The sequence below is a fragment of the Lingula anatina genome, chromosome 1, assembly GCF_051362555.1.
Source record: "Lingula anatina isolate TDL-2025a chromosome 1, LinAna3.0, whole genome shotgun sequence".
NCBI classification, from domain to species: Eukaryota; Metazoa; Brachiopoda; class Lingulata; order Lingulida; family Lingulidae; genus Lingula; species Lingula anatina.
The window spans coordinates 37,823,530-37,849,609 of record NC_141767.1 but is presented as its reverse complement, the minus strand read 5'-3'; the positions used below and the strand labels follow the sequence as shown (position 1 = coordinate 37,849,609).

Below are 26,080 nucleotides of genomic sequence, written 5' to 3'. Positions count from 1 at the left end.
ATTTATATATTGTGAAGCTTAGAGCATCATGCCTTGTGATATGCCCTCTCTGAAAATTTTAACTTAACATCTATCTGATTTTTATTTCAGTGGGCTTAAATGCCTTTGCAAGACAAATTAGCCGGATGCCTAAGGGCATGCGTGTTGACAATGTAAAATGGCGGCTTTCCCTTATCGCTCAGGCCCGGGCCGGAGTTTTCGTGGCAGAAGTTACCGAAGTAGGTCCCATTTCATTTTACAATCGATTTGATCTGGAGCTAGATCATGAAATATGCGATTACATTACTGATTTTGCATTCATTTTCAGGTCGGTATGAACAAGAAGAAAGCGTACCGCTGGATTTGGATCGCGGTGAGTAGCCTTGGGTTCTGCAGAGTTTGCCGTCTTGCTGTCTCCTTCCTGTAAATACTCGCACTCGATAAAACCGTTTCAATCAATGCTGTTGGTGTCCCAGCCCTCCCGTAGAATCTGCAGTGTCTTTTCCATTTAACACATATATCACTTAAGTGATCAGAAGCTTTATTACTAGTACTTCCCTTGTCATGGTTTTTCCTCTTTTCCTTTGTAATTTGACGGATGTTTTGGACAGCTGAGTCCGAGGTCCATTTGTCGAAAATCGACCCAGGTGTTTGAGGCATTTTAATTCCAACATCTGCATGTAACATATAGATTCTGCCTTATATGACTGTACTATTACCTCAGTGTTTATTTAGACATGACAAATTCTTTCCACTGAAGTCTGAAATTGAAGTGTGTGAAGTTATCAAGGAATTTGGAGGTGTCTTCCTTAAAAAAACTCTTTCATGTAATAGGAACTTGTGTTAAATATTTACCTAGAGCACTGTTGCAAATGCACTGATCAAATTCAATATAAATCAAAGTATAACTATATTCCTTGCCCTTATAAGTTTTGTGCATTTCAATACTAATAATTGTCTTTCTTTTGCAGCACCCGAGAAGAACATTAAAGATATTTTAACCAGCTTGGTGCTTCGTGAAGGTGTATCCAAAGGAAGAAAACTGGGACACCTGAATAATCTGGTCCGCCTCTGTGTCAAACTTGGTGCTAACCCACAGTGGAGTTATTCTAAAGAAGAAGTGTTAACATGGTATGAGAAAACTGCATTCATGACCGACAGCATCAGTTTCCAATCCATCAAATAAGGAGTTGATTAGTTTAATTCCATTTTAATATGCAGGAATCATTTGGAGGTGGAAATAGTAAAATATTTATAGACAGTAGTGTTACTATTTGAAGGTACATATTACAGGGACTACATTTAAAATATATTTATATTTTCTGTACTGTATACATAAACACATACCTTTATTGCTACAATTTGGTGCTTTCATTTCAGTCTCAGGCTGGGCCTGTTGCATGAAGCCAAAGAAGTTAGAGCAGCTTGCCTGAGGGCCCTAAGATACTTGATCCATGACAAAGAAACTCTTGATGCAATGCTGAAACTGCATATAGATTATTTAGTGGCAAGGTTTGTAATATAATGTTTTATATCTAATGTTTTATATCAGACTTATACTAAGGTGTACTTTCATAGATTTTTTCTGGATGGCAAAAATATTCCCATCATATTGAAAATGATTGTCTGAAAATCATAACATAAGAGAAATTTTATAAACACATACAGTGAAAATTTAATACTACATACATTTTAGTCATCATGGTCTGTAGCCGTGTTCAGACATTCTTAACTGTAAACAGAATTCTTTTTAAATCTTTGGAAGTTTTCAACCACCTTGAAATTTTGATAGGGATGGGAGTGGACTGTTAAATATCTGTAACAGGCTTGACTGCTGTGCATTTTAGGAGAACCAACAAAACTTCAGTCTTAGAAAGTTCACTGACCAAGGAAATCAAATAGAGGGAATACTCTTTAATGTGCAATTGACAGAATTTTTCCAATTTCAGATCCCTTGATATTTGCTTAGACAACCAGATTGAAAGGGTGCATGCACTACGCCTCATAAGGAAAATGGTTCAGATCAGTGCTGAGCGTTTCCCTCCATCCCTAGTCAGTGTGATGTTAAGTATCTGCAATGATGGTGCTCAAGAACATGATGAAACACAAAGGGCTTGTCTGGCTACTATTAGTGAACTTGGTAAGTAAACAGAAAATCATTTTGGTCTGAAAATTTATTACAGTTGTCTACTCCCTACAAGTAGCCCATATTCAGAAGTTGATGTTTTGTGGTGGCTGCTGGATGCATACATAGACTGGCTTAGATGTGAAAATGTTATTATGTTTTTAATCTTATAGGGGAATTTTATATGTTTTACATGTTGACAAAAAGAGAGAAAATCAGGTATACTTCCTGACACAGCATGCAGATGTCTGTTTTAATATTGTGTGCTGTCTGTTTCCATGTCAGGGTTTCAATGGACATTTGTTTCTTAAAATTAACCTACTGGTTATGTACTGGCAAGGTCAGAGACCTGTGCACTCTTGGTGGGCAAGTAAGCCTTGTCAGGCTGTTTTTAAACAAAATTTGAAGTGACAATATTGTGTTTAAAATCATGAGTTTCTCTTAATACTTAAACCAAAATTTTCTGCCAGAGTATACTGACAATATTGTGTTTAGAATTATGGGTTTCTATTAATACTTTTATCCAAAATTTTCTGCCAGGGTATACTGAAAATTGCTAAAATTTTCAGAAAAATTCATTTATTGTCTATCTTAAGATTTCTCGCTTAAGTTATAATAACTCCCTTTAAATATTATAGATAATTTTTTGTTTAATGTCAATTGACAGCCTTTGCTGTCTAGTTATTTGAATATTTTATTCATAAAAGCTTTCTGTCATTTCAGCAATTTTAAATCCAAGGTTAGTGTCAGATTGTGGTGGAATAAGCACCATACTACGCAATGTCCTGGACTGTCATCATCTCCCACGAGTCAATGAATCACTCCTAGCAACAGTATTGTATCTGCTTAACCATCCAAGAACAAGGCACTATATCAAAACAGATATAGATTTAGAGGTATGTTAGAGGTGACATCCAAGTTAAATGAACTGCCACCCTTCTCCTACAACTACAATAGAAATGTTTAAAAGATTGTGATCAGTCAGAGGAAAAAATGACTGAAGATGTTTGGTATTAGAGTGGCATTTATTGTTGACATGGGTTTTCAATTTGTCATTGAAATGTATAGGAAAACCAACACTGTATTTGTAAATGTTAGTTTGGCCAAGATATTTGGTACTAGAGTGGCATTTATTGTTAACATGGGTTATCAATTTGTCATTGAAATGTATAGGAAATCCAACACTGTATTTGTAAATGTTAGTTTGGCCAAGTTTTGATTGAATGCAATGAATAGTACAAGTTAAGCTGCCAATAACGCCCATGTTATCTTATCATGGGCTTAACATAAACTGTATGATACCTGTATCCTGATGTAGCTGCTTTTTTGCGTTGTCTTTATCATGTTATACATCCATAGCAAGAGAGATATCTTTGTTTACCCTTCCATAATGCATATTCTTTTATCCCAGGATATATTTCTCCAGAACATAATTTTTAAAATACAGATGTTTGGGACAAAATAAATATAATTTTTATATATGTTCATATATTTCAGCAAATTCTGGCACCATTTACTGACTGCCACTTTAGATATGGCACAGAATGTTCTGATCAGAGTTCAAGGTGAGCTGAATTCCACCCATGTTGCTATTCAGGTTGAATGACATGGCATGTATTTCCATTCTAATATAAAGGTTTTTTAAGCTGTGCATTTTGATTTACATTTTAATTGTTTTATGAAAACTTGAGATTCTTTAGTAGGTATAATAATTGTACAATGAAGCTTTGAATTATTATCATTTTATATGGAATGTAGAGAAGCCAGCTCCAAAGTCATGAGTATATATTTTACAAGTATAAGATACTCTTTATCATGTCATGACATTTTGGTCCTTTATATATTGGGGGTGTGCTTGGAAAGAAGACAGGCATTTTTCAACTACTGAACAAGTGCTTTTCTCTGGTTGGTAAATTAACAACATGTTAGTAATCATAGATGTTGCTAAAACTGGATTGATTTATCCTGAAATGATTCTACATTTAATTTTATGTGTGGATGAAATGTAATTGTTTTAAACGACTCATTTTAGAATCCAAGGAAAAGCCAAAAAATTAAATAAAGAGAAGAGGTAAACTTAACGCAGCTTAAGAGCTTTGCTTCTTTGCTGATAAGAGGAGTGTTAGTGCATTACCTTTGTTCAATTTGCAGATCTTTTTTTATTAGCCTTATTGGGGTTGAGGCTTTGCAAATCTTCAAAATCAAGAAAAAAGCTTACTCTTCTGAAAAAATAAAATACAGAATTTGATTATTCTGTTCCAGCTGGAAAATGTTACTACCTATTCCTTTGTGGGTTTGATGCTTTTTTCCAGAAAACTGATGTCAATATTACATTGTTTCTCATAAACAACAGCTAAAACACTTTTAAATTAAGAGTGCGCATAAACCCCTTCTCCCCACCTTAAAAAATTATGTTTGAGTTCTGCAAAAATTACACAGAATTTGCCAATCCCAATACTTAGTATACTGGATCTATTTTACCTTTGTTGTCTTCCTCGTGAATAAACAAAAAAGGTTGCAGCTTTAAATGGAGTGATTGAAATTATTCGAAAATATGTCGTTCCATAAAGCTGTTTAATAAGTGTAACAGATCTGAGTTTTTCCAGCAGCAGACAAAAACTGACCCACCTCATAAAGATAAAACATTCAGTAATTGAGTTTTTTGACTTGAAACTTTATTTGTTAAATGTGGTATGACTATAGCCTTTTTCATTAATGTTTGAAGCTTAATAGGTCATATTTCCAACTTTGATATCAAATTTGCTATTTCTCTCATAAAATACCAATATTTGTTTTTAATGCAGTGATGAAAGAGACAAAAGATTTGAAGCCAGTAAGATGGCAATAGCTACTATCATGCGTTCTTGGCCAGGTAAGTAAACAAGATTGCATTTGCTGATCTTCTTGTTTTCCTGTCATGAACTATTGAATAGGCATTCATGTATTGCACGATATTTAAGTGGTTTTTCTCCATGTATACACTGTTTTGTATTGGCTACACTTTATTTTGATGAACTACCAACAAAGCAACACTTACTGAATTTGATAAAATACAGAGATAATCAAATGATGGATACAGCCAGTATTCCTAAGATTATGAACAAAAAAGTTTTTTTTTACATATGAATTTTTATTTGAATCTAAACTTCAGGGTTAATTCGGTTGTGCAATCCAGATGGATCAGGGTTACAGTCATTGATTGGAGTTTTATATTTACCTAAAAAGAAAATTAGGGTGAGTGAAAGTACTAATTTTTTTTTCGTCTTGTGGATATTATCAAAATATATATTTTTTTACTGTGAATAATCTGAAAACGGCATAAGAATTTGATGGTTCAACCTCAATCTTCATGTGTGGAGTATTTATATTTTTATCAAAGTGCTCAAGCTTTTACATAAAACCCTTTTCCTCTTCCAGCTTGGAATACTGGACATTTTATTTGATGTCTTTCAATTAACAGTTCCTGCTTGGACTGAATGTTTTGTAGATGCATTGCTCAGTGTTGGTGAGTATGTTTTAATACATTTTTTGACTGTTTTATAAATAAGTGGCAGTGGATTAATACTGCATTCATTTTTTTATTTGTGTATGGTTCTTTTCCAAATCGATCAACCTTTGAATGTTATTCTGTTATTAAAATTCAACTTTGAGACGAAGGTTGTTTTTGTAAATTCTTTCAGATCCCTCAGAGATGAGAGACTCCTGGAAGCTAACAGAAGGCTTTGTAGCAAAAGAAGGGAGAGCTGTTTTACAACACACTTCTAAAATTAGGTATATCTGCATTATTCTGGTTTAACCATAGCTTAGTTTTTAAACAAGCCAGTTTATTTATTTATTTATTTATTTATTTATTTATTTATTTATTTATTTATTTTGTAACATTCCACTTCAGATCTGTTTATCATATTCAGCTTAAAAGATTAAAGTTCCAAATGTTTTTACATAGTAAGGGTAGATATTTGATATGGATCCATATTAGTCCTGACTTATTAATTATATATTGTTTATACTTTTTCCTTTTAGAACAAATCTAGTGGAGTGTCATATGGCAGTTATTCTGTCAGCTTTAATCAGTGCAGGAGTATTAGAGGTTAGTGCTTATGTCTTATGTTTAAAACAAAACAAACATAGAAGTGTTTTAACTTTTTAATCAATATTCAGATATAGCTTCTGATTTCTTAAAATGTAAATTTAGTTATTCTTTAGTCTTAAGCACGCTATTAATAGGAAGTTTTTTTTCCAGGCTATAGTAGAAGTGATCACTACTAGCGAAAGAAAAATCTCAGTCAGGGCCACAATACTACTGGGAGAATTACTCCATTTGGTGATTATTACTTTCGTGTTAATGAGTTATATGTCTTAGCAAAATATCTTGTTTTCTGAACACTGAAAAATGTAGAAATGTTACAGATGAAGCAATACAATTGTGATGATTTATATCAGTAGAATATCCATTATTTTTATAAAATTATTGTTGTATATTTGATCTTTCCAGTTTAAGTTTAGTTCAGTAGTAACATATTGATTTCTTTTTTTAGGCCAACACCCTGCTACCTTATGAGTGTAGTGAATATAGCCACTGCCTGCCCACTCTCATATCACTTGCTGCATCTTTCAAAGTATCTGCTAAAGAAAGACAGTAAGTATATTACATTAATCATAGATTATAATATGTTCCCAATTAAAATACTTCGATTCCTCATTTAAAGCTAATATGCATGTATTTGAAAATGCCCCACAGTCATATTTTTATCCTGCAAAAATAAAAACCAAATCCTTACAATAAAAGCTTATCCAAAAGTGGTTACTACCTTCTCAGCCAAGATGGTAGCCATGTCATCTTGCAACTTCAACAAAATCATCTTTACATTCCACTTTCTTGTTATAATCTTAATATGTGCAGGCTATTCAGTACATCAATTTTATTCCATGTTCTATTACAGGCAAGCCAGTATGGCTGTGAATTGTTTGGATAGATTCCATGCCATGAAGAAGCGTGGTCCAGTGCCCTGTAGTTTGTACTTAGATCAACTAGTCCAGCACACTGTGGGGGCCCCAGATGACAGCAACAGACCTCTCAGACTCAATAAGGAGAAGCTCATGCAGTATTTATCTAAGGTATTTCAAGGGCTTTTAAAGAGATTCATTAAAACTTTATACACTATAATGCAATTTGGTTTGATTTGATTTTTACAAAACCAAGATCATTTTTTTAAAGATCCATAAGATAAAAAAAAATCATAAGGAAAACAAGATAAGGAATAAGAAAAACATCAGAATTCCAAGATGGTTGAAAAAAAGTCCACAACTTTGAAATGATTCTCCTTTCTTTACTTGACAGAATAGCAGTCAAGGGAATTTTTTAGAGTAATAACTAATTGTAACTTAGACTTTCTTTCTGTTTAGGATACGGAGGATACAATTAGTCAAGGCATCAGAGACAGCTGTGTGCTGGCAACTAAAGACAACTTTTCATGGAACTGGGATCTCATAGGAGCCATTCTCAAGGTAATAAGTCATGATAGACCCTTTCCTTTGCAAAGAAATATAACTATAAAGTAAATCTCCAATTTTTAAAAATAATTTACAGTTACATATATGTCCATCAACCAGACGCAGGTTAGTGAAGTGATAGCTGTTATCAAACATGAAACAATTGTGACTCTCACACCACACTTTTCCAGAATCATTTTGATCGACAAAACAGGGAACATAAATGCAGTTTCTTGAAATGCACCAAACAAAGTTTTAGTGGGGTATTTCTATTACTAGTTCATTCTCTTTATGGATTAATATGGAGTTATTTGAGGTCCTGTTTGCATTGAGTATATCACTGTAAACAGTTTTACAGTAGTATGCTTTGTCACTGTTACTGTTTTGTAGGTGTAAATGCCTTTCTTTCAGCTTTTTTGTCTTGTAATGTTCAAGTTGGCTTAAATTTTGATATATATGATAGTTTAATGGATGTGTGGATAGAAGAATAAGTACATACAGCATAGATAAAGCTATAAATAGGTGAGTAATTCCAGTAAATCTGTGTTGATTGAGAATGATTTGGAACATGAGGTGTTTAAATGCCAAACAGTGGTTGCAAGCACACATGTAAAATAAATCATTATCATTTCCATTACCTTAGAGCAATTTCTGAGGTTTTTCTTTGGGCTGGGCTGTGATTTTTATGATATTAAATTTTCTGATTTCCATGCAGTGGCCAGATGAAGCACTGAAGAAATTAGATGACCAGACCAACCTCAGGTATGTGCTTCCTCCTCAGGATTTTCCAAATATGGATTATTCACAGTTTGATGGCTTTCTCCAAAAGCTGTCCTTGAAAGAATCAAAGAAACACGTTGGAAAATACAGGTATTATGCGTTTTATTTGTCCTCATAGTTGTGTGCCTAGCTTCAGATCCCCTAACCAACCTCCCAAGTCTCTTTATAGAAACAGTAGACACAGAGAAAGCACTTACGTGGCACAGGTAATATTATTAACCAGTGAGTGAGGTTTTTTTTTCATTGAGGGGAACTTGCATTTTGGACAGCAGCTTGCTTTACAGGGTATGTAATTTTACCTGTGTTTAAACAGTCTGTGCTGTGACTTGCTAGCTTTTCCTAATTGATAACTACAGGACTTTTTATTACTAGTTAGGTGATGACTTTTGCTCTGTCCCATTTTTTCTTAATATTTCAATACTTTTTTGTCTTTTTCATGTTTTGCTCAATATCACAAGCTTTAACGAAGCCAATGGCAATTTTGAATGGCAATTGATACATTTTAAGGCAAAAGAAGAAAGATAAGACCTCTGCCATGGAAAATGGCATTTAAAAACTCTTTAAAAAAGAATTCAGTTAGAATTGTAGTCACTTCTTTCCTTTCTGAGTGACTGTATCTTTTAAATTTTATCAACTGAAAATGTGCAAAGAATACTTTGAGACATCTAATTCTCTAACGTTAATAAACTAATAAACAGACGGGCCATTGCTGAAGGAAAAAAAAAAACCTCCTTTGTTGGCAGAGGTAAATATGCTAGCAATCTTGTCATAACCCCTAGAACCCCTGATTTGAGTTGAAAGTTTTAGTGAAAGTGCAGGCTAAGACACACAGGTTTGTATCACTGCATTTAAATAAGCAGCACACTTCTAATAGTCAAAGTTTTATGATTTCAAGAAGCAATTTAGCAATCCGTATGCTGCTTTGCTTTGTATGGTTTACAAGTGGATGAATTGATATTATAGATAGCAGTTAAACACACTGACTAACATGCTTATTCAGGGTTCTTGGTTGAACCTGATTGTTTCAGAAGTGTTTGTATGGTTTGGGTTTATAGTGGTTTAAGTGATAATTTGAAGTGAGTGGTAATATGGGAAGCATGTTTCTTTTTGCATTTTACTCACCTTTAACTTTAATTGAATTATTAAAAGTAAAAGAAAAAATATATATTTTTATATGATACTGAAATCAAAGCATGATCTAATAACTATTGTTTTAAACAGGAAATAAAAAAATTAAAAATGTATTCAAAATATAATTTTTAATTAATGAGATAAACTTTGAATATTTTGACCACTGTTGATTCTTTTGCTTAAAAAACACAATGTGAACTTATTTCTTCAGATTCATAAGAAGAATAGTGTACTTCTTCAAACCTACCACCAAACTGTTCTCAAATATAGAGGTCACTGCTCCAGAAGCAAAGAAATATTCTGTCATAGGCTGCCATCTGGTGGACTTTCTGCTGGACTGTGATGAGGTTTGTGAAACATTGTAGCTAGAACGGAAATACATTGTCTGTTCTTTATACTTAGAATTTGATATCAATGATATTCCTCTATCACTGTCAAAGTGACAGTCATTTTTGTAATGCAGGCAAAATATGTTAATTTATTATAGCTATGATTGAAATTATATGTTAAAGATTAATGAATTGTTGTGTGGCTTGATGTTGGGACCTTTTTTTTTCAGACTGAGGGCAACAAATTGCTAGAGGAGTGGCTGGAGGACATTGCCAGATGTTTGTCACAGGTACTTCAGAAATACATCACAACATGAAAACTAGGGAATCTGTTAGTTGCATAGTATGACAGAAACCGTTTAGTTCCTTAACATTAGATTATATTTATCGTTTAACATGCAGTTGTTCAGTTGCTAAACCTGGCAGTTTAACTGACTTTTATTAACATTTTTAGATGACAGTTACATTAAATACAATTACAGCTCTGATTGTCATGATAAAACACTTTCTTTTTGCTCAGTCCATTCATAATGTCATCAGTAATGTCCAGTAGGTTATATTTTTGTGTTCCATTGCATTGTTCTGTACTGAATTCAATCTTTCAGTCCTGTGGCTAAATAATGCTATTCTTCATTCAGATACGTGCCGAGAAAGCCCCTCCAGAGGCTCTGTTCAGTCCATCACGTATGGCCAACACTCTTTCCCATGACTACTTCCTTTTCATTGGCAGACTTTCCTATACATTGCGTGGTGAAAAAGCTTTGGAAAAAACTGGAATACTCAGCTGGTGATTATAAATTATTTCCTAGTAAATGATCCATTACAGTGACTGTTTTAAAACAATCTAATAAAAATAAAAGATTTGTTGCTAGTATTTATTGGGAGTGCTGAAAGGCTATAACACTTTTTGTGTGTACAGTTTGCTATTGTAGATTGTCGTCATGCTCAGAATTAACACCCTTTGTTTTTCAGTTTACTTGACTTGGTGACAGTGACAAGCCATGACGTGTACATCAAACTTGTAGTGTCAAGCCTAGATTACTCAAGAGATGGGATGACCAGGATAATTCTGTCCAAAGCCCTAACAGCAACCTCGGATGTAAGTACATTTTCAAAACATCATGCTTAAAAGCAAGGAGATATTTCCCCTACATTCATATGTATTTTTAACATTAACCAAGTAGTAAATATTGCCATTATGAAGAGGCAGTATAATTGCCATACTTTTCCTCTAGTTTTTAGTTACGTCTTTGAAAACTGTTTAAAGTTGGTTTAAAAAGATATTCAGGCAGTTCCTTCATGATACCAGTGAATGCCGACAATTTGAAAAAAATTATGTAAGAATTAAGTAATTTTTTTCAGCCCATGCTAACATAACAGTGTTTACCTCCAATATTTTGATCTCTGTCAAGAGCATCTTCATCAGGGATTGAGACTGTCCAAGTAAATGGCCTGTATTCAAGGGATATTATTCCTAAATATTGGAGGTAAACGATGTCAACATCAGCTGTTGATTGAAAAAATTATTTATTCCTACAACATAACACACATGATGAAAATCTTCTCTCTGACAGCCATACACATGAACTAAACCCTGCTATTGTTTTCAGAATGCCAGATATTACACAGCCTCCTTCATGCGTGTGTTGTTACGTGCTAAGATCCCATTCTTCAGCACCTGGGGCACTGACATGCTGGTCACACAGATGTATGACCAGGACAAGAAGGTGGCCCTGGAGGCACTCAGTGTATTAGATGAGGCTTGTGAAGATGAGGTATATTTGTTTGTTCTGAGAAAATAGAATTATAATGAATTATACTGCTATACAGAGATTTGACTGATGTATGGGTGTGTGGAGAGTTTGGGGGGGATGTTTGATGAATGCTCACAAAATAATAATTATTATTATTATTGAGTCTAAAATCCAAATTTGTTTAGTAGACTTTACAATACAACGTGAAAAAATGATTAAATTTAAAAAGGAAAATTGATCCAAACAATAATGTAGAAATTAAAACGTTACTTGATCACTCCCTTTAAAAAGTCATTAATAAAAGGTTTTGATTTTTGCTTTCAGGTTAATCTTTTGGCATTGATCAAAATGCGGCCATCCTTTCTACACATGGGTGAGAAAGGCTCACTTCTATTAGCCAGATTTCTGTCACAACCCAGTGGTTTAAAGTTTCTTATAGATGCCAACTTCTTGGACCATGAACTACAAAAGTGGCACAAGGTATTGAAGAGATACTGAGATTCACATCAGTCTTGTTAGTTTAACATGCATATTTTTACTTAGAACAATACAAACATTGAAGGATACAATTTGGTTAAATGAGTGAGGTAGACTTTTAAGGAAAACATTTGTTTGAAACATTTTGTTAAGTTAATGGACTTAGATAGGATAGTTTAATTTTATTATTGTTCTCAATATTCATCTTCTCTCTTTCAGACTTTTAACATGCGATATGTCCACATTGTTGAAGACCACCTGAACCAAGCCCTCACAACATATGAAAAGAATTATGATGGATCTTATACCAGAAGATCGTCTAGACGGTAATAAGAGTTTTAAAAGAAATAACATTTGTTTGCTATGTAGATGAAAAAATATTATTAGAACATACTGATTTTTTTACAGTTTGTTTACCCTGGAGAATTGAATTGCACTATTGGTTAGCGATTTTTTACAGTTTGTTTAACATTGGACAAATGATTAGCATTAATGGTTGGAAGAAAGGAACTAAAACTTGTTTTTCAGATACGCTTTTTCTCCTCAATATTTTGTTTTATGGTTTAAATGAGACCTTTTTATAAATGTGTGTCAAGTAGCTTTTGCTGTTCCTTTTAGAAAAATCAAGAAGGACGTGTATGTTCCAATCCATCTATATGGGCAACTAGTTCAGCATAAAGAAGGTTATGAACTTATTGAAAAACAGGTGTGTTGTTTCTTTCATGTGCAGAGAGAATCTTTTATCTTGATCTCTGGTTTGGTGGTAGCACTTGTACATAACATAATTATTCAAAGTACAGGTCATCAGGTACATTGGCTTCTGTAATTTTGTGTCTCAGTGAGAACTTGTATCAACTTGACAATTCTGTTACCTAGTTCTCAGATGTTTTTCTGATAAATTCTTTACCATTTTTTCAGGATTATCTGCAAGAATATGTAGACAGCATAAAGTATCAGGAGTTGAGAACAGATGAAGATGTTCTGAAATTAAAAGCAGCAATGTGGGCAGTGGTAAGAATCTGTGTTCTTTTATCAGTTTGAAAAAAAAGAGAAAATGGTGAATATTGGAGCACTCATAAACTTATTATTTTATATTTTAAATGTTTGATGCAATTCTGTTTACCAAACAGGCAAAGAAGGGAAAATATTCTGAAATGGTGAATGTTTGAGCAGCCATCGACCAGTTAATTTAGAGAGATGTTTGTTAGATTCCATCTTGTTTAACAAACATACATGAATGTAAAGAGTAGTCCATTGAACTTACAGCTTAGTCAGGTTTTGTTAACAGTGTCCCAATGTATTTCAGGGCCAGATAGGCTCTTCTGCCTGGGGCCTGCAGATGCTGGAGAGGGAGAATCTGGTGCCAGAGTTGATTAAACTAGCTGAGGAGTGTGGGGTGTTCTCAGTGAGGGGGTAAATGGAGTGATCTGATGCCATGGGTGGTCCTAATACTAAGACCTGGAAACTAGATTACAGGCTGAAAATTAACTTAGTACAAGTAATTTGGAGTTGAGAAGTGAGAGGTGTTCTAAGGTGAAATGGTAATGTTTAGGAAATAGAATCTGTAAAAGGGCTCATATTTGACATTAAAAAGTAAGATAGTTGACATGGAGAAATTAACAATGTATTACTAAATGTGTCCTTTTTCTTTCAGCACTGCTTATTATGTGTTGTGTTTGGTGGCTAGTTCAAGGGCAGGATCTGACCTGCTCCACGAGTATGGCTGGGAGTCCGTTCGCCACAATCGCCATGACCTGTGGCCAGTGATAGAAGAGGAGGATGCGCTGGCATCAGACACTGTGGGGGAGGAGACCTCGGATGCAATATCATACACCAGCAGTATCAGTCAATTTAGTGAGGAGAGAGAGCATCCCAAAACACCTTCTAATCTACAGCAGGTGGGGGAAGTTTTGCATTTTCAATCATTCATGTACTCTCATTTTCATTAAGCATAATCTGTTAAATAGCTACATCAGGTTGAGAATATGTGCTACAATCTTTATTGTAACATGATTAAATTTGAATTTGCAGGTCAAATGCTTTAAAATATGCAGAACATTTTACATTGCCAATCTATTGATGAGTTTCTGTGTATCTTGCCAGGTGCTCGAAACTCGAGAAGAATCCCAGGAAAGAGATGTTATAGAAATAGCAGTACCCCCACCAAGACCCAAGTCGCACAGTGAAGGATCAATGCGACCAGAGGTGGAGAAACCCAGGAGTGGCACCAGCCACAGTGATCAAGGAGTTACTGCTAGAGTGAATGGGAGCGTGACACTTGAGGATGGCAAAGAAAAAGATACTGGTAGCGTTTTCTCTACTATGGAACCAGGTCAGCAGTCAGTTAACCAGTCTTTAACTATTTCACACGGGAGGAGTGCATCAGATTCTTCAGACCAGGAGAGTAAACAGAGGGTGGCTAAGTTTGAGATTGGTCCCTCACCAGTCACTCCGATTTCTCCCTTGAGGCGAGCACAAACTCTTCAGGAACATGCAAGGCGGAGACTACGCGACCGCATGATTTCTAAAATTCGCAGTTCTAGTCTGGCAAGCACAGAGAGGTCCAAGTCTCTGGATGTGTCACCCTCTGGGAGGTCACACAGTTCTAGTCTAAGGGATGAAAGGAGCTACAGCAATGACAGTACTCAGTCCCAGGCCAGTAAGAGTAGATCGGACAGTTTTAATACTGACACTACTACGAGTGGAGTGGAGTCTTTTGATTCGGGTCACAAAGTGACGCTCCTCGACTCCCTACGCCATGATCTAAGTCCTATAGCAAGTGAGTCCTCCATGAACAACAAATTCATTGATGTTGAGAAAAATATTCATCCTTCAGATATGTACCGCAAACAGTTCAATTTGCGCAGGACACCTAGTCTTCAGCGTAGGTTTAAGAGTCCTGTTATGCAAACAATCAGAACAGTAGATGGGAAAATTGAAGCCCAAGATCCCAACGCAATTTATACGACTAGTCGCAATGCTCAGGGTTACCTGGCACTTAGAACTTTACAGAGGCAGAGGACTCTCAGTTCTGGAGAAGACTCTGATGTGATAAGCCTGGGAGCTTCATCTCTGGTAGAGCCCGAGCCGGGACTGCCATTATCATTGAGTCTAGATTTCAGAAGCTTACCGCAATCAAGGTAATTATATGTGTATTTCTGATGTGTCCATCAACACATTTGTTTCTGTTTTATAAAAGGTTTCTCCTGATATCAAAAGGATCAAAAATTTAAAAAAAATCAAACTGGTTTTAAGAGTCAAACATGTTTACTGTGTATGCTATTAGGAATGAGTTGGAAAAAAAACTGCCATTATGTTGAATTTTGATGACAAACTAAGTGTCAGACATGTTTTTCACAATACCATATTAGAATATTCTCAAAAGGTAACTGATTTAAATTTGTTTTGTGTCTTTGAAAGTTGATATAATGCATTTTCCAAGTTTGATTGAAGGCCCTGTCTTGTATTTTATAATGGAATATATTATTATTATTATTATTATTATCATTATTTATTTTTTACATTTCCAGATATCAGAGTTTTATATCTTTGCAAAATGTTCCTAGTCCGACCAATTCCTTGCCAAGACCTTTGTCTAGGAGACCTTCAAATTCTTCTGGGAAGATGTCTGTGACTGGGGCAGCACAGTTTATAGGGCTTTGTCTTCCTGTAGATATCAGCATGATATTTCAGGTAATCAAAATTGGGACTCAGACAACCTTGGTATTACACATTTTTGAATAGCCAAATCTTGGTCTGACATAGCTACTTCATGCATATCTTTTAAAAGGTTTTGAATTGATTAACTGTTTACCGTGATTGAGAGAATATATTTACAGTGACTATATATATATAAATGTATATATGACCAAAATAATGCATTTTGTGAAATGATTTCAAGCATCTGTTACATTATTACTGTAGGTGTCAGAAGGTGAAGACCAAAGGTCTCAAACCTACACATTTACCAGCACCACTACAGATTCCACTGGGGAAACCTACTCATCAGTGGACTGGAATTCAGGTAATACAACTTAATTCAGAATAACATAGATGCTGTGTTTTTCCATCATATGCGTCTTCACCCTTCATGAAAAGAAAAAAGTGATAGCTCTTTTTACATTAAAGATCAGAATCGACTTAAACCCAATGAGCATTATTTCAACATTACTTCTGCATACTGTTCATCTGTCTCTCTGCCTGTTTGTATGAGGATCATGCTGCCTATTTCTAGATTCAGGCACTCATTCCCGTAGTGCATCCCAGGTGTCCCATGTAGCACAAATGGATGGCTTAGAGCACCACAGCCTGGAGTCTTGTTTTGGCTGCTACAGGGTCAGGAAACCAGTGGAACAGAAGATCACAGTCTGTGTAGTGGAAGTGACCAGTGGTGAGTTTTTCTTCCATAAAATGACCATTTATTTAATTAAAAAACAGTATATATATATATATATATATATATGAAAAAATCTTATTGGCAGATGACAAAGAATATGTTCATTTGTCTGTACAGGAAATAATTTGTTGGTGCATATGCTGTGTGATCTTTGGAAGGGGTGTGGTCATTAAAGAAGGGAGTGACCCATGTTTATACATGTCTTTAGAATTGGAGACAAGATATACCACAGCAATCTGAATCTGAATGCATGTCCATATTTCAGTATTGGAAAAAAGAAAGTAATTATGTTACTTTTCATTGAATAAAGATAAAAAAGAAGACTAAGAATATGAGACTTAATAAAAGCTGTGCACATTTTAAATATTTCAGAAGAATGTGAGGATGAGGCAGGTGAAATAGAGGGCGCTGATGACTCTCAGTTATCTGTTGGTGGTACCACCTTGCTGCGTCTTCCTTCCAAAGATGGCAGCTACACAGATGGTACCACAGTGGGCAGTGTCAGCAGTGATGCAGGGAGTGAAATAGGTTGGTAAAGTCATCTTGTCTATCTTCTTCCAACATTTTAGTAATTACCTGGTAATTATTCAGATCGTATATTTGTTTACAAAAAGCCACAGAAGTGCATGTGATGAATTTGAAATAATAAGTAAACTAGACAAAAATGTGCAAGGTCACCCTATTGTATCAGTTAAAAATAATACCTTTTAATAGTTATTTTAAATGTAATTTTTTTAAGTAATTGTAAATGTGGTATATCTATTTTAGATGGTGTTGCTTTTTAAAGAAGGTTTTATAAATGGTGAAGTTTTGTCACAGTTATTCTAAAATGTTAATATTTTTCGATGTTATTTTAAATGTGTAATACCTATACTAGATATTTTTGTTTTTTTAAAAAAGAAGGTTTAATAAAGTTAAGTTTTGTAGCACTAGCAACTATGGTGTATACTATATTTTGACAACAGCTTTTATTTTCTGTCCTGCACAGCTGGTCCCAGGCTCTCTGAAGACAGTGTCTCTGGTCGGTCCATGATTCGGCAGGAAATACTCAAGTTTATCATAAACCTAAGTAGCTCTGTTGGAGTGAAAGCATCAGAACAGAACCTACTTAAGTATGAACACAGTCGATAAAACTCCTCCTCAAAATTTTCATATGATGACACTTTATTGTCTTTTATATTTATCCACTTGTTAAGTTATCATCAATACCCTGAAGCTTATGACTTCCAAGAAATATGTTGGTTGCACAAACACAGCAGGTTAAAAATAAGGACTTACAATGGGCCATAACGATAGTAATGACATTTTGCTTTGCGAAGATGGCTATTCTGAAGAGTTTCACTAACTTTTGCACAGCCCTTTTGTACCTCACTCATTTCTAAAGAGCTTCAGTGTACTTTGGCAACCTGGAGCAAAAGTTTGTAGCCTACACAATAATTGTTCCGCTTTCTTTTTCACAGCCTGAAGCAAAAATTCCCCAATGCATTCCAAGATCTGTGTTTGTACTCTGAGGTGTGCTACCTGTTGGGCCACTATAACTTCCGCCTGCCGTCCAGGAGATTTATCCAAGAGTTATTCCAAGACATGACATTTGACAAGGTAAAAGTGGCAATGTAACACATATAGTGAACAATGCTAAGTAACTTTTAATGCACCTTATGCATAAGCTTTTATCTTTTATCTCTTACAATTAAAAACAGGATGTAACATGTGTCTCTTATACTCACTTTAAAACTAAAAAGTACACCCAAAAACGAAGTCATAAGTTGACTTTTCAAAAGATGAATAAACTACTTTCATGAGGTAATAGTTTTTGTAGCATCTTACCCCCTCACTTTTTGTGAACTAAGATGTTTATTTACACTTATATATATAAATGTGTGTGTGAACATTATATATTTTGAATGGTGCTTCCACACTTGCTTAAGAAATTGAATCTTGAAAGATTTTGTAAAATGATCCAGTTTAAATCTGCTAAATGCACAGTACCACTAACACAGGGGTATGGAGAATGTGTGAAAAATGAATATATATTTTTAACTGAGCAAATATATTTTATCTTTGAAAGATGTTTGAAGAACCCCAGGTCATTTTGAACTTGAACGAAGATGTGAAACCAGTTATTCCTAGCACAGTTGAAGTGGAAGAACAGTGATCTCAAAGGAGAGGGTAGGAAATTATCAGTTACAAGATCAGCTATGGCCATATTTTAAAGTTAAAGCTGGAATAGTAGGAGGCAGACCAAACACTGAATTTCCTTGAAACCAGGAAAGAACGGAAAGAACTGAATCCAAAGTGGTTGGAGAAAATGTCCTCCACAATTATAAGAGAGATTATGAAAAAGTTTGAGATTTATTTAGAACATTGTAGAATTGATAGACACAGAATACAGCAAAGCAACCATTTACGTGGATTGCATGTACATTACTGAATAAGGAAGATGATGGGTGGTGTTGAACTCAAATGGGAGCAATTAAATACATTGACCAGCAAGAATTTGCTTTGTCACCTTGAATGTAACAGTCAGCAATCAAATTAATGTAGCCAGTGGTCATTCATTTGAACACAACGATATAAAAGGTCAGATGAATAGTTAGATTGACAAAGATATCAAATATGCTGACCAAAATCATTTGTAAGCTGTTATGTTATCGCTATGCAGCAGTGAGACTGAATTCAAATAATGCAGAATTTGAAGTTGAATAATCAGTAAATGAAGAGGCTCAAGAAGACATGTTTACCTGTGATATTTTTAACTTACATGATGTTCAGTGTCCTTCATGTTGTTGTATTATTTAGATGAGTAGATTTAATCTGGACCCCAGTATGCACACAATTTGGCACATTTAGTGCCGCATTTCAAGATTCAAGTACTTCTCTGTGATGGGAATATATACAGGAGTGGATTGAGGCGGTCTTCTGGGTCTTCTGAAAGACAGTCAGATTTTCAAGTTTACAATGACCGGTATCTTTTTTTTCTGTTGGAAGACGGTCAAAAATGGAGGATGGATCAACGAAGATGGTTTGGAAGACAGTCAGAAGATAGCTCTGGATCCATCCCTGATATTTATTTATAGCCCTAGTGTAGTTCACTGTGGCTGCAAGATAGTATATGCTGTGATTCTGAGAAGTAATACACAGGACATATTGTTACTGATCATAGCTTTCTTTTTGTATTAGTGATTTCAGCTACATTAAGCAGATGTGATAAACTAACACCAATACTGGTCACCTCTCCCCCCACCCCAACTCTAGATGTTTATGAGACATTGATTATCTGAAATATACAAAATGTGAGCTTTTTTTGTTTGGATGAGAACAGTAAGCTGTTGCCAATCCAAGTCCTGTTTTATGTGGAATAGTAGAATGCTCATTGTTGTGACAAAATAATTGTGCCAAAGCAATAAAATTAAATTGTAAATTCTTCCTATCTTCAGTCCTTTAATATTAGCCAACAAGAGTAAAATGTTCAAAGCCACAGTTACTGTGATTAATTAAATGATTTTTAATAACAAGTGAATCCCCCCCACACAAAAATAATTAAACTAGATGGTTATAAATAGTTCATCATTGATATGTAGATGTGTACTTACACATATTTGTTGCTACTCAGTTATGCTGGTGATAATCCATATGGTGTTTATTAAACAGCAAAATTTTTTGTACATGGGAGTTTTGGGCAAACTAATTCCCTCAAAGTTGTTGCCCCATATTACAACATTAGATTTTTTTTTTACTCATTCCAAAACCAAAAAGTACACCAAAAAACTAACTCACCAGTAAATCTGATGATTTTGTTCAAAAGTTGAATAAACTGCTATTAAAAGATAAATTTTGTTTGAAAGTTGAATAACTACTATCAAAAGATAATAATGTTTGTAGCATCTTACCATTGAATTTCATGATGTTTTTCACACTTGTCAATGTTAGGACTTGATTTTATCCTTGCCAAAATTGATTATCCGCAATTCTCGTAAAACGAGCTTTAGTACATAGACACAGGGTCAGTTGAGACTTGTGCTATATTGTTATTAATTTGAAGGACAGACTGTACACTTTGCCTTTTTAAGTAAAAAATATATCTGGGTGTTTTAATTATTTGTTATTTTATTGAACATCGATTCTCGAGCATTAAGTAAAAAGCTAACTTGATAAACATGTCTTATAACGGCAGTGTTTGCTTGTATAAGTGAATTAAGTTGATGAAATAGGCAATCAGTAAAGCTAATAAATTGTCAGTTTTATTGAAATGAATCACTGCAAAGGACTTTAATTGTATTGTGAAATTTGTTTTAATTGATTCTGTATGTAAAAGTTTCTCCACCCATGTGAAACACATTTTTACCAATGGCCGTCAGTTTTGAAGTATATTGCATTGCCACTCCTCCTTTAGTTCATGTTTCATTTATCACTTCCTACAATCGAAAATGGTCTCCCCTTTTTGCCAATAAGAAAAATGCCAACCCATTGAGTGTGGTAGAAATTTATAATTTTGATGAGGTGTCTAGTATTTGTCTTACAAGTTCGGTAGCTTTGACGGCAGTCCCCCAGCTCATGGCCACCCCGTCTGAACCGTGACCGTAGTTGTGCACCACCTGCAAGAAAAAATAAATAAAATTGCTGATTAGTTTGCACAAAATGGTTTTGCACAAACCTGTGAGACATGGTGTAAAGTTAGTCGTACTTCCACATAAGCACGCGCAACTTGTAATTTGCACCAAAATGCTTAAATGGTGCTTACCTTTGCTGTCTACTATAAAACAACATATATATATATATATATATATATATATATATATATATATATATATATATATATATATATATATATATATATTCACTGATCTCCATGCCCTAAAGTTCGAAAGTTAAAGAAACGGGAGCTCTAAGCCTAGAGCACATATGGAATATTTCAGAGGCATTTGCCAACATGCGGACAACATTCACTATTAAGAAGTCGAAATGGGATTCCCCTTGGTTTTTTTTTTTTTTTTTTTTTTTTTTTTTTTTTTTTTTTTTACTGACAATCTACACAATTTGTGTTAAGTCATAAAACGACCGCTATTATTCTACCTTTTGAACTTTGCCTCCAACAATTCGAGTTTCTGTTTCAAGGCGCAGTGGTTCTCGAAAAGGCCGTACTCCCACCCAGTCGTACAACCATTCTGACGACTGAAATGTGAAAGAAAGGTCGATTAAAAAAAGAAAAAAATAGGCACTTTTCTTCTTATTATACTGATAAGCCATGATATCAGCAGATGCCATATTTCAATTGATCACAAAAATGATAAGGGAGTCGATGAAATGAAAGACTTGCGATATTACATAAACTGACATAACATTCAACATCTATGTAAAACTTACCTTGAGAGACGGTAGCAATTTGCAACACTTTTCCCATATCATTTTCTTGTCATCCTCATTTGGCACTAAGTTATAGTTATCCCTCTGCCTTGTTCCTCCAAGAACTACGTTAGAAGTGCTAACACAAAATATTGGCAACATTAATTGACATGAATCTGTCCAAAAGCCTTACTTAAAAGTGTACCTTTCTTTAAACTATTCTTTTAATTACTTGTAATGATATATTTATGCATACAAAAAGGGAAGCTATTTTCAACATAATATTTGAAACTCTATATTCCAAGGAAAAAAGCAAGATATTCCCACGTAGGACTACCCGAAATCGAATAAGAATATATAAACAGATGAAGAAAATGCCCTTTTACTTAGGAATAATATATCCGAGGTCCCCCTTATTTGCATAACAGAACTGCTTCACCCACGGTGCTCGGACTCGAATCAGCTGTCCCCGCATTCCGTACACGGCAGGGTCTGGGAGGAGGGTCTTGTTCCCACCCCCAGCACAGTTCACGACCACATCGTATTCACCTACGAACTGAATGAGAAGACACGGAGTTTTGGAAATGTTTGCTCGTTGGAATCAGTGTCTGGGTCAAATGTTTGCTTTATTTATGTTAAGTGGCCCAAACTAGGGAATTTGTGACCAGATAAAAGGTAAGTTTAGAGGAATGCTTGCTATCGGGTATGTCTCCTTGGACACCTATGTTTCTGACAGGTATACATTCTCTCTCGCATTATAGCCATATCCATACCCTGTCGTTTCCAAAGACAAAATTGCATGTAAAAGTTTTGCTATGAGAAAAGTAGAGAAGTATACGTTAATTGAATCCAAATAAGTTGCCCTTTGTGCGATCGTGCGGACGTGGTATACAATAAACCGGATCCGGCGGAGAACAGATGTACCGAGAACAATGCCAACCCACCTTGTTTCTTTTTTTGTAATAAACGGCATAATACACACTTTTGGTACAAACACTTACATACGTGTGTGTGTGTACTAAAATGGTGCTGAAAGCAGTTTATTCAAAATGATTCAAAATTATTCAAAAAACTAATTCGTGTTTCGTGATGTCATGGTTATGTTGTAAAATCCATGAAGATCTATAGCACTTTTTGTTCTATTGTTAATTTTATAGTTTATACCCATTTCAACGTGCTTACGGATAAAAGTTTTAACGGTTTACCTGATCAAGATTCTGTACTCGTTGTTTGAGTATGCGTCCTCCATGAGAAGTAAACCTCAAGAAATAAAAGACGATATTTTAACACTAGTCATGAGGACAATATTTACAGCAATCTTTAAAATTTGCATCACAAATATTTCAAATGTTGCAGCCAAATTCTAGATATATATATATATTCTTCTGAATAATGTTTACTAATTGTCGTACAATGTAGTAGGCATGGACAAAATACCTTTTCATAAGCCAGGGTAGATACAGTTGACATTCCACGTAAACTGTCGACATGAAATAACCAGACCTAAAAAAATAGAATCAAAAATGGACATTATCGTTTGCCCTCCATCCCCGTTTAAGGCAATGTTTGACGTTGGGTTTTTATTAATGAAATAAAAATTAACCAAGTTAAAATCATTCCCTATATTTTTTTCTAAAAACATAATAATAATAATAATAATAATAATAATAATAATAATAATAATAATAATAATAATAATGTGTACAACAAAATAGGTTAACTACTCGTAGGCTTGTACTATAACGAAAATAAGGTCCATATCAAAATGAATGGGACGACTTCACATTTGTGCGCGTATTAATTCATCACATAAAAAGTGACCTTTGAAAAAGAAAATATTTAACATAAATGTGATGAGTCAGTTAAATTTTATTTCTCTACTCTATTATCAAAATTAAAATTAATACCAGCAAATTCAAATCATGCATTTACAGTGACATCAAACTACTGTTGTACTACCTGAAATTCATGGGTAACTTTGCCAGTTCTTCTTTTGTCACCGACCGATATTGAAATATAACATCAAGGCTCAACATTGAACCAGGCTGAAAAGTATTAGCGTATATTTGATATGCACATTATAAGCAAACGTATGTATAACGTGTCCTTCATACATGCGTTTCATGTACAATATACTTATATAATTGATAATATGTACTAATTTATTTTGCACCAGTGACTTAAACGCCTCTGTTCATTTTAAAAAATGACACCAGAACCCGAGAAGGTAAAAGATTGATTTGATGCATTGTTAAAGGTTTTTTGTTCGAACCCTGATAAATTTTGAAAATTACGAGAGAGAGAGAGAGAGAGAGAGAGAGAGAGAGACTTACCTGCTCTGAAGTGTAAATATCGTACCCGGATAGCGGAGAAATTCCAGCTTTTGCTGCTTCTGCTGAGTAGGCGATTGACCCATAGTGTTGAAAGGAAAGAGCCAACCATTCCCTGCCAGAAAATAAGTTTCAAAGAGCCACCACGACTAAAAGCTTTGTGATAGATAATAATTGAAAAAAACACTCTTTCATATGAAAGAAAATCTGAAAATTAAAAAAGCATTGCATGGCTTTTTGTTTCTTTTTAATTGTTCGTACATTTATTTTTCCAATTTTTATTAACATTCGATCATAAATGGCTCCCTCGCCATGTCGAATTCGATCGACGCGAGATATTTTAAAAGGCACGAGCAAGGGGGTTGAACTCCGAGGAAGATGTGCGTTGAGTTCGTTGATAATTCTGGTCGAATCAGGTCACGACCAATATTGCCTCTCGCCATGCAACCATTGATAGTGACGATGTTTTGTTTACTTGTTGGATAAACTGGGTTTTACCCCACCTCTCTGACCTCTTCGTGTGCTAGCAGCCATCTGCATGGGCACTGACCTGTGCCTGCATGTGTACTTGTAAGTACAGTATTCACTTTAAGTCCTACCGTTTGTGTTACACACAATTTAAAACTGAGACCATCAAACACACAAAACCACGTTCCAAGTACAAGTAAATAGGATTATTCATTATTATTATTAATCACAAATTAATCCACAGAATAATTAATACTAATGAGAAGTGAGTTTCCAGTGACTAAAGGGGCATAACTTTTCTTCAGTATAGGATCTTTATCTCATGTTACATTACAGGCCTTGGATAACAGTCTGAGTACGACTGTCCACGAAACGTCCGAGTCACCCCACACTGTCCCTGAAACCATCAGGCCATGTATTTAATAGGTTTTTAGCGTATTTGAATCACCACAGGTCATACCATCGATTCACATATGCTATTATATATTCTATTATATATTATATATTACTCACTTAGCCCTTTCAGCCGGTACTCCTGGCGGACAGTCAGCTCGGAAGATCCCCGCTGCACCGTCGCTGGTAGTGTCCGGGGTTACCCGTTCAGCATACACCGTAACTCGGGCGCCAGGGATTGACTCGATCACGTTGACTGCAGTGGACATTCCCACAACACCGCCTCCAATAACTGCTATTTTAGGCATGGTTTCGGCACAGGGTTGAATGTGGCGGCGTTGACGATGTAAATGTCGTAAATCGCAGAGATGCGTGCTCAGTTCAGTAGCTAGGCCTACCTACCCGTTGTACTGATATGTGTGTCGCGTAGGAGAAGAGTGCACATAATTAATCTACGGTCCTGGTAGAGGGTAGTCCTCAGCTATGGGCTCTGGTGTCATCGCGATGGGTGGGAGAACAGTTACTGTATTATTTCTGTTCTTTCCGAACAAGATTGTTCCGTACGTGGGCCAATTAAGGTGCATGCTTGCGATTTTTGTTCAGCATTACAATTTCATTTTGTGTTTGGGAATATATCGGGCTTATACTTATCTAATATTTGTAAAAGAAAAAACACACAATTGTTATTGATTAAAGTTTAAACATCAGGACCAGGTGCAAAGGCACTTATGGCCTACAAGACTATGTTATGTAAGTTTTGCATATACCCCTCTGTCAATCACTCACAGTACACTCAAACACGCACACAGATATAGGCCTAAATAACTTCTCAAATTTCATAGAAGATCACAAATATATGATGAGTTATAAATTTTGTACTTTCTTTAATAACACACTTTAACATCAAACCGTTACTTAAGGTCTCTAGGCCTACCTGTATGGTTGTATAGCAGGTATAGGCCCCAGGTATGCTGCTGTGGACTAAAGGGGGCATGGGGAATTAAAAAAGCACAATGAAGTACTCCTTATTTCTAGAAGCCTGTCATGAACTACAATGGCTGCCCTCCATCAGCACTGCAGCA

The 26,080-nt window shown here is 35.1% G+C and overlaps 2 protein-coding genes and 1 long non-coding RNA gene across 5 annotated transcripts; 2 read left to right on the top strand and 1 right to left on the bottom strand.

Annotated features, from left to right (window-relative positions):
- Positions 1–74: 74 nt before the first annotated feature.
- On the top strand, positions 75–20,718 carry LOC106164718 (rapamycin-insensitive companion of mTOR). Of its 3 annotated transcripts, none has more exons than XM_013542723.2 (37): positions 75–218; positions 308–352; positions 951–1,110; positions 1,360–1,491; positions 1,929–2,119; positions 2,828–3,000; positions 3,602–3,669; positions 4,137–4,175; positions 4,909–4,976; positions 5,256–5,338; positions 5,522–5,609; positions 5,785–5,875; positions 6,128–6,194; positions 6,348–6,428; positions 6,643–6,743; positions 7,048–7,222; positions 7,511–7,612; positions 8,313–8,359; positions 9,720–9,855; positions 10,068–10,127; positions 10,476–10,624; positions 10,810–10,936; positions 11,448–11,612; positions 11,916–12,071; positions 12,288–12,394; positions 12,687–12,774; positions 12,987–13,079; positions 13,375–13,481; positions 13,723–13,966; positions 14,172–15,208; positions 15,599–15,761; positions 15,993–16,092; positions 16,303–16,458; positions 16,837–16,992; positions 17,453–17,576; positions 17,925–18,063; positions 18,533–20,718. In XM_013542723.2, exons 1-37 carry the CDS (start codon positions 158–160, stop codon positions 18,617–18,619), a joined length of 5,166 nt encoding a protein of 1,721 aa, XP_013398177.2. In that variant the 5' UTR covers positions 75–157; the 3' UTR covers positions 18,620–20,718. The 3 variants fall into 3 exon arrangements, with proteins under 3 accessions (XP_013398177.2, XP_013398175.2, XP_013398176.2); XM_013542721.2 differs by having other exon boundaries at positions 8,313–8,467; XM_013542722.2 differs by lacking the exon at positions 4,137–4,175 and having other exon boundaries at positions 8,313–8,467.
- Positions 20,684–25,306, bottom strand: LOC106164721 (D-aspartate oxidase). The gene is made up of 9 exons (XM_013542726.2): positions 25,119–25,306; positions 24,141–24,252; positions 23,767–23,852; positions 23,245–23,310; positions 23,013–23,067; positions 22,194–22,363; positions 21,829–21,946; positions 21,538–21,636; positions 20,684–21,059 (listed from the first exon to the last, which is right to left on the bottom strand). The coding sequence occupies exons 1-9, from the start codon at positions 25,304–25,306 to the stop codon at positions 20,949–20,951; spliced, it is 1,005 nt and encodes a 334-aa protein (XP_013398180.2). The 3' UTR covers positions 20,684–20,948.
- LOC147764328 (uncharacterized) lies at positions 24,251–26,080 on the top strand. Its single transcript, XR_015332071.1, has 2 exons — positions 24,251–24,707; positions 25,123–26,080. It is a non-coding gene; the product is annotated as an uncharacterized LOC147764328 (long non-coding RNA).

Coding starts and splice junctions, on each gene's coding strand:
- LOC106164721 (XM_013542726.2), bottom strand. CDS start 25,306: ATGCCTAAAATAGCAGTTATTGGAGGCGGTGTTGTGGGAATGTCCACT. Junction 23,853..24,140: donor ATATTTACACTTCAGAGCAG/GTAAGTCTCTCT, acceptor AATACTTTTCAG/CCTGGTTCAATGTTGAGCCT. Junction 21,947..22,193: donor CTCGGATATATTATTCCTAA/GTAAAAGGGCAT, acceptor ATTTTGTGTTAG/CACTTCTAACGTAGTTCTTG.
- LOC106164718 (XM_013542721.2), top strand. CDS start 158: ATGGCGGCTTTCCCTTATCGCTCAGGCCCGGGCCGGAGTTTTCGTGGC. Junction 3,670..4,136: donor TGTTCTGATCAGAGTTCAAG/GTGAGCTGAATT, acceptor GACTCATTTTAG/AATCCAAGGAAAAGCCAAAA. Junction 5,876..6,127: donor CAACACACTTCTAAAATTAG/GTATATCTGCAT, acceptor TTTTCCTTTTAG/AACAAATCTAGTGGAGTGTC.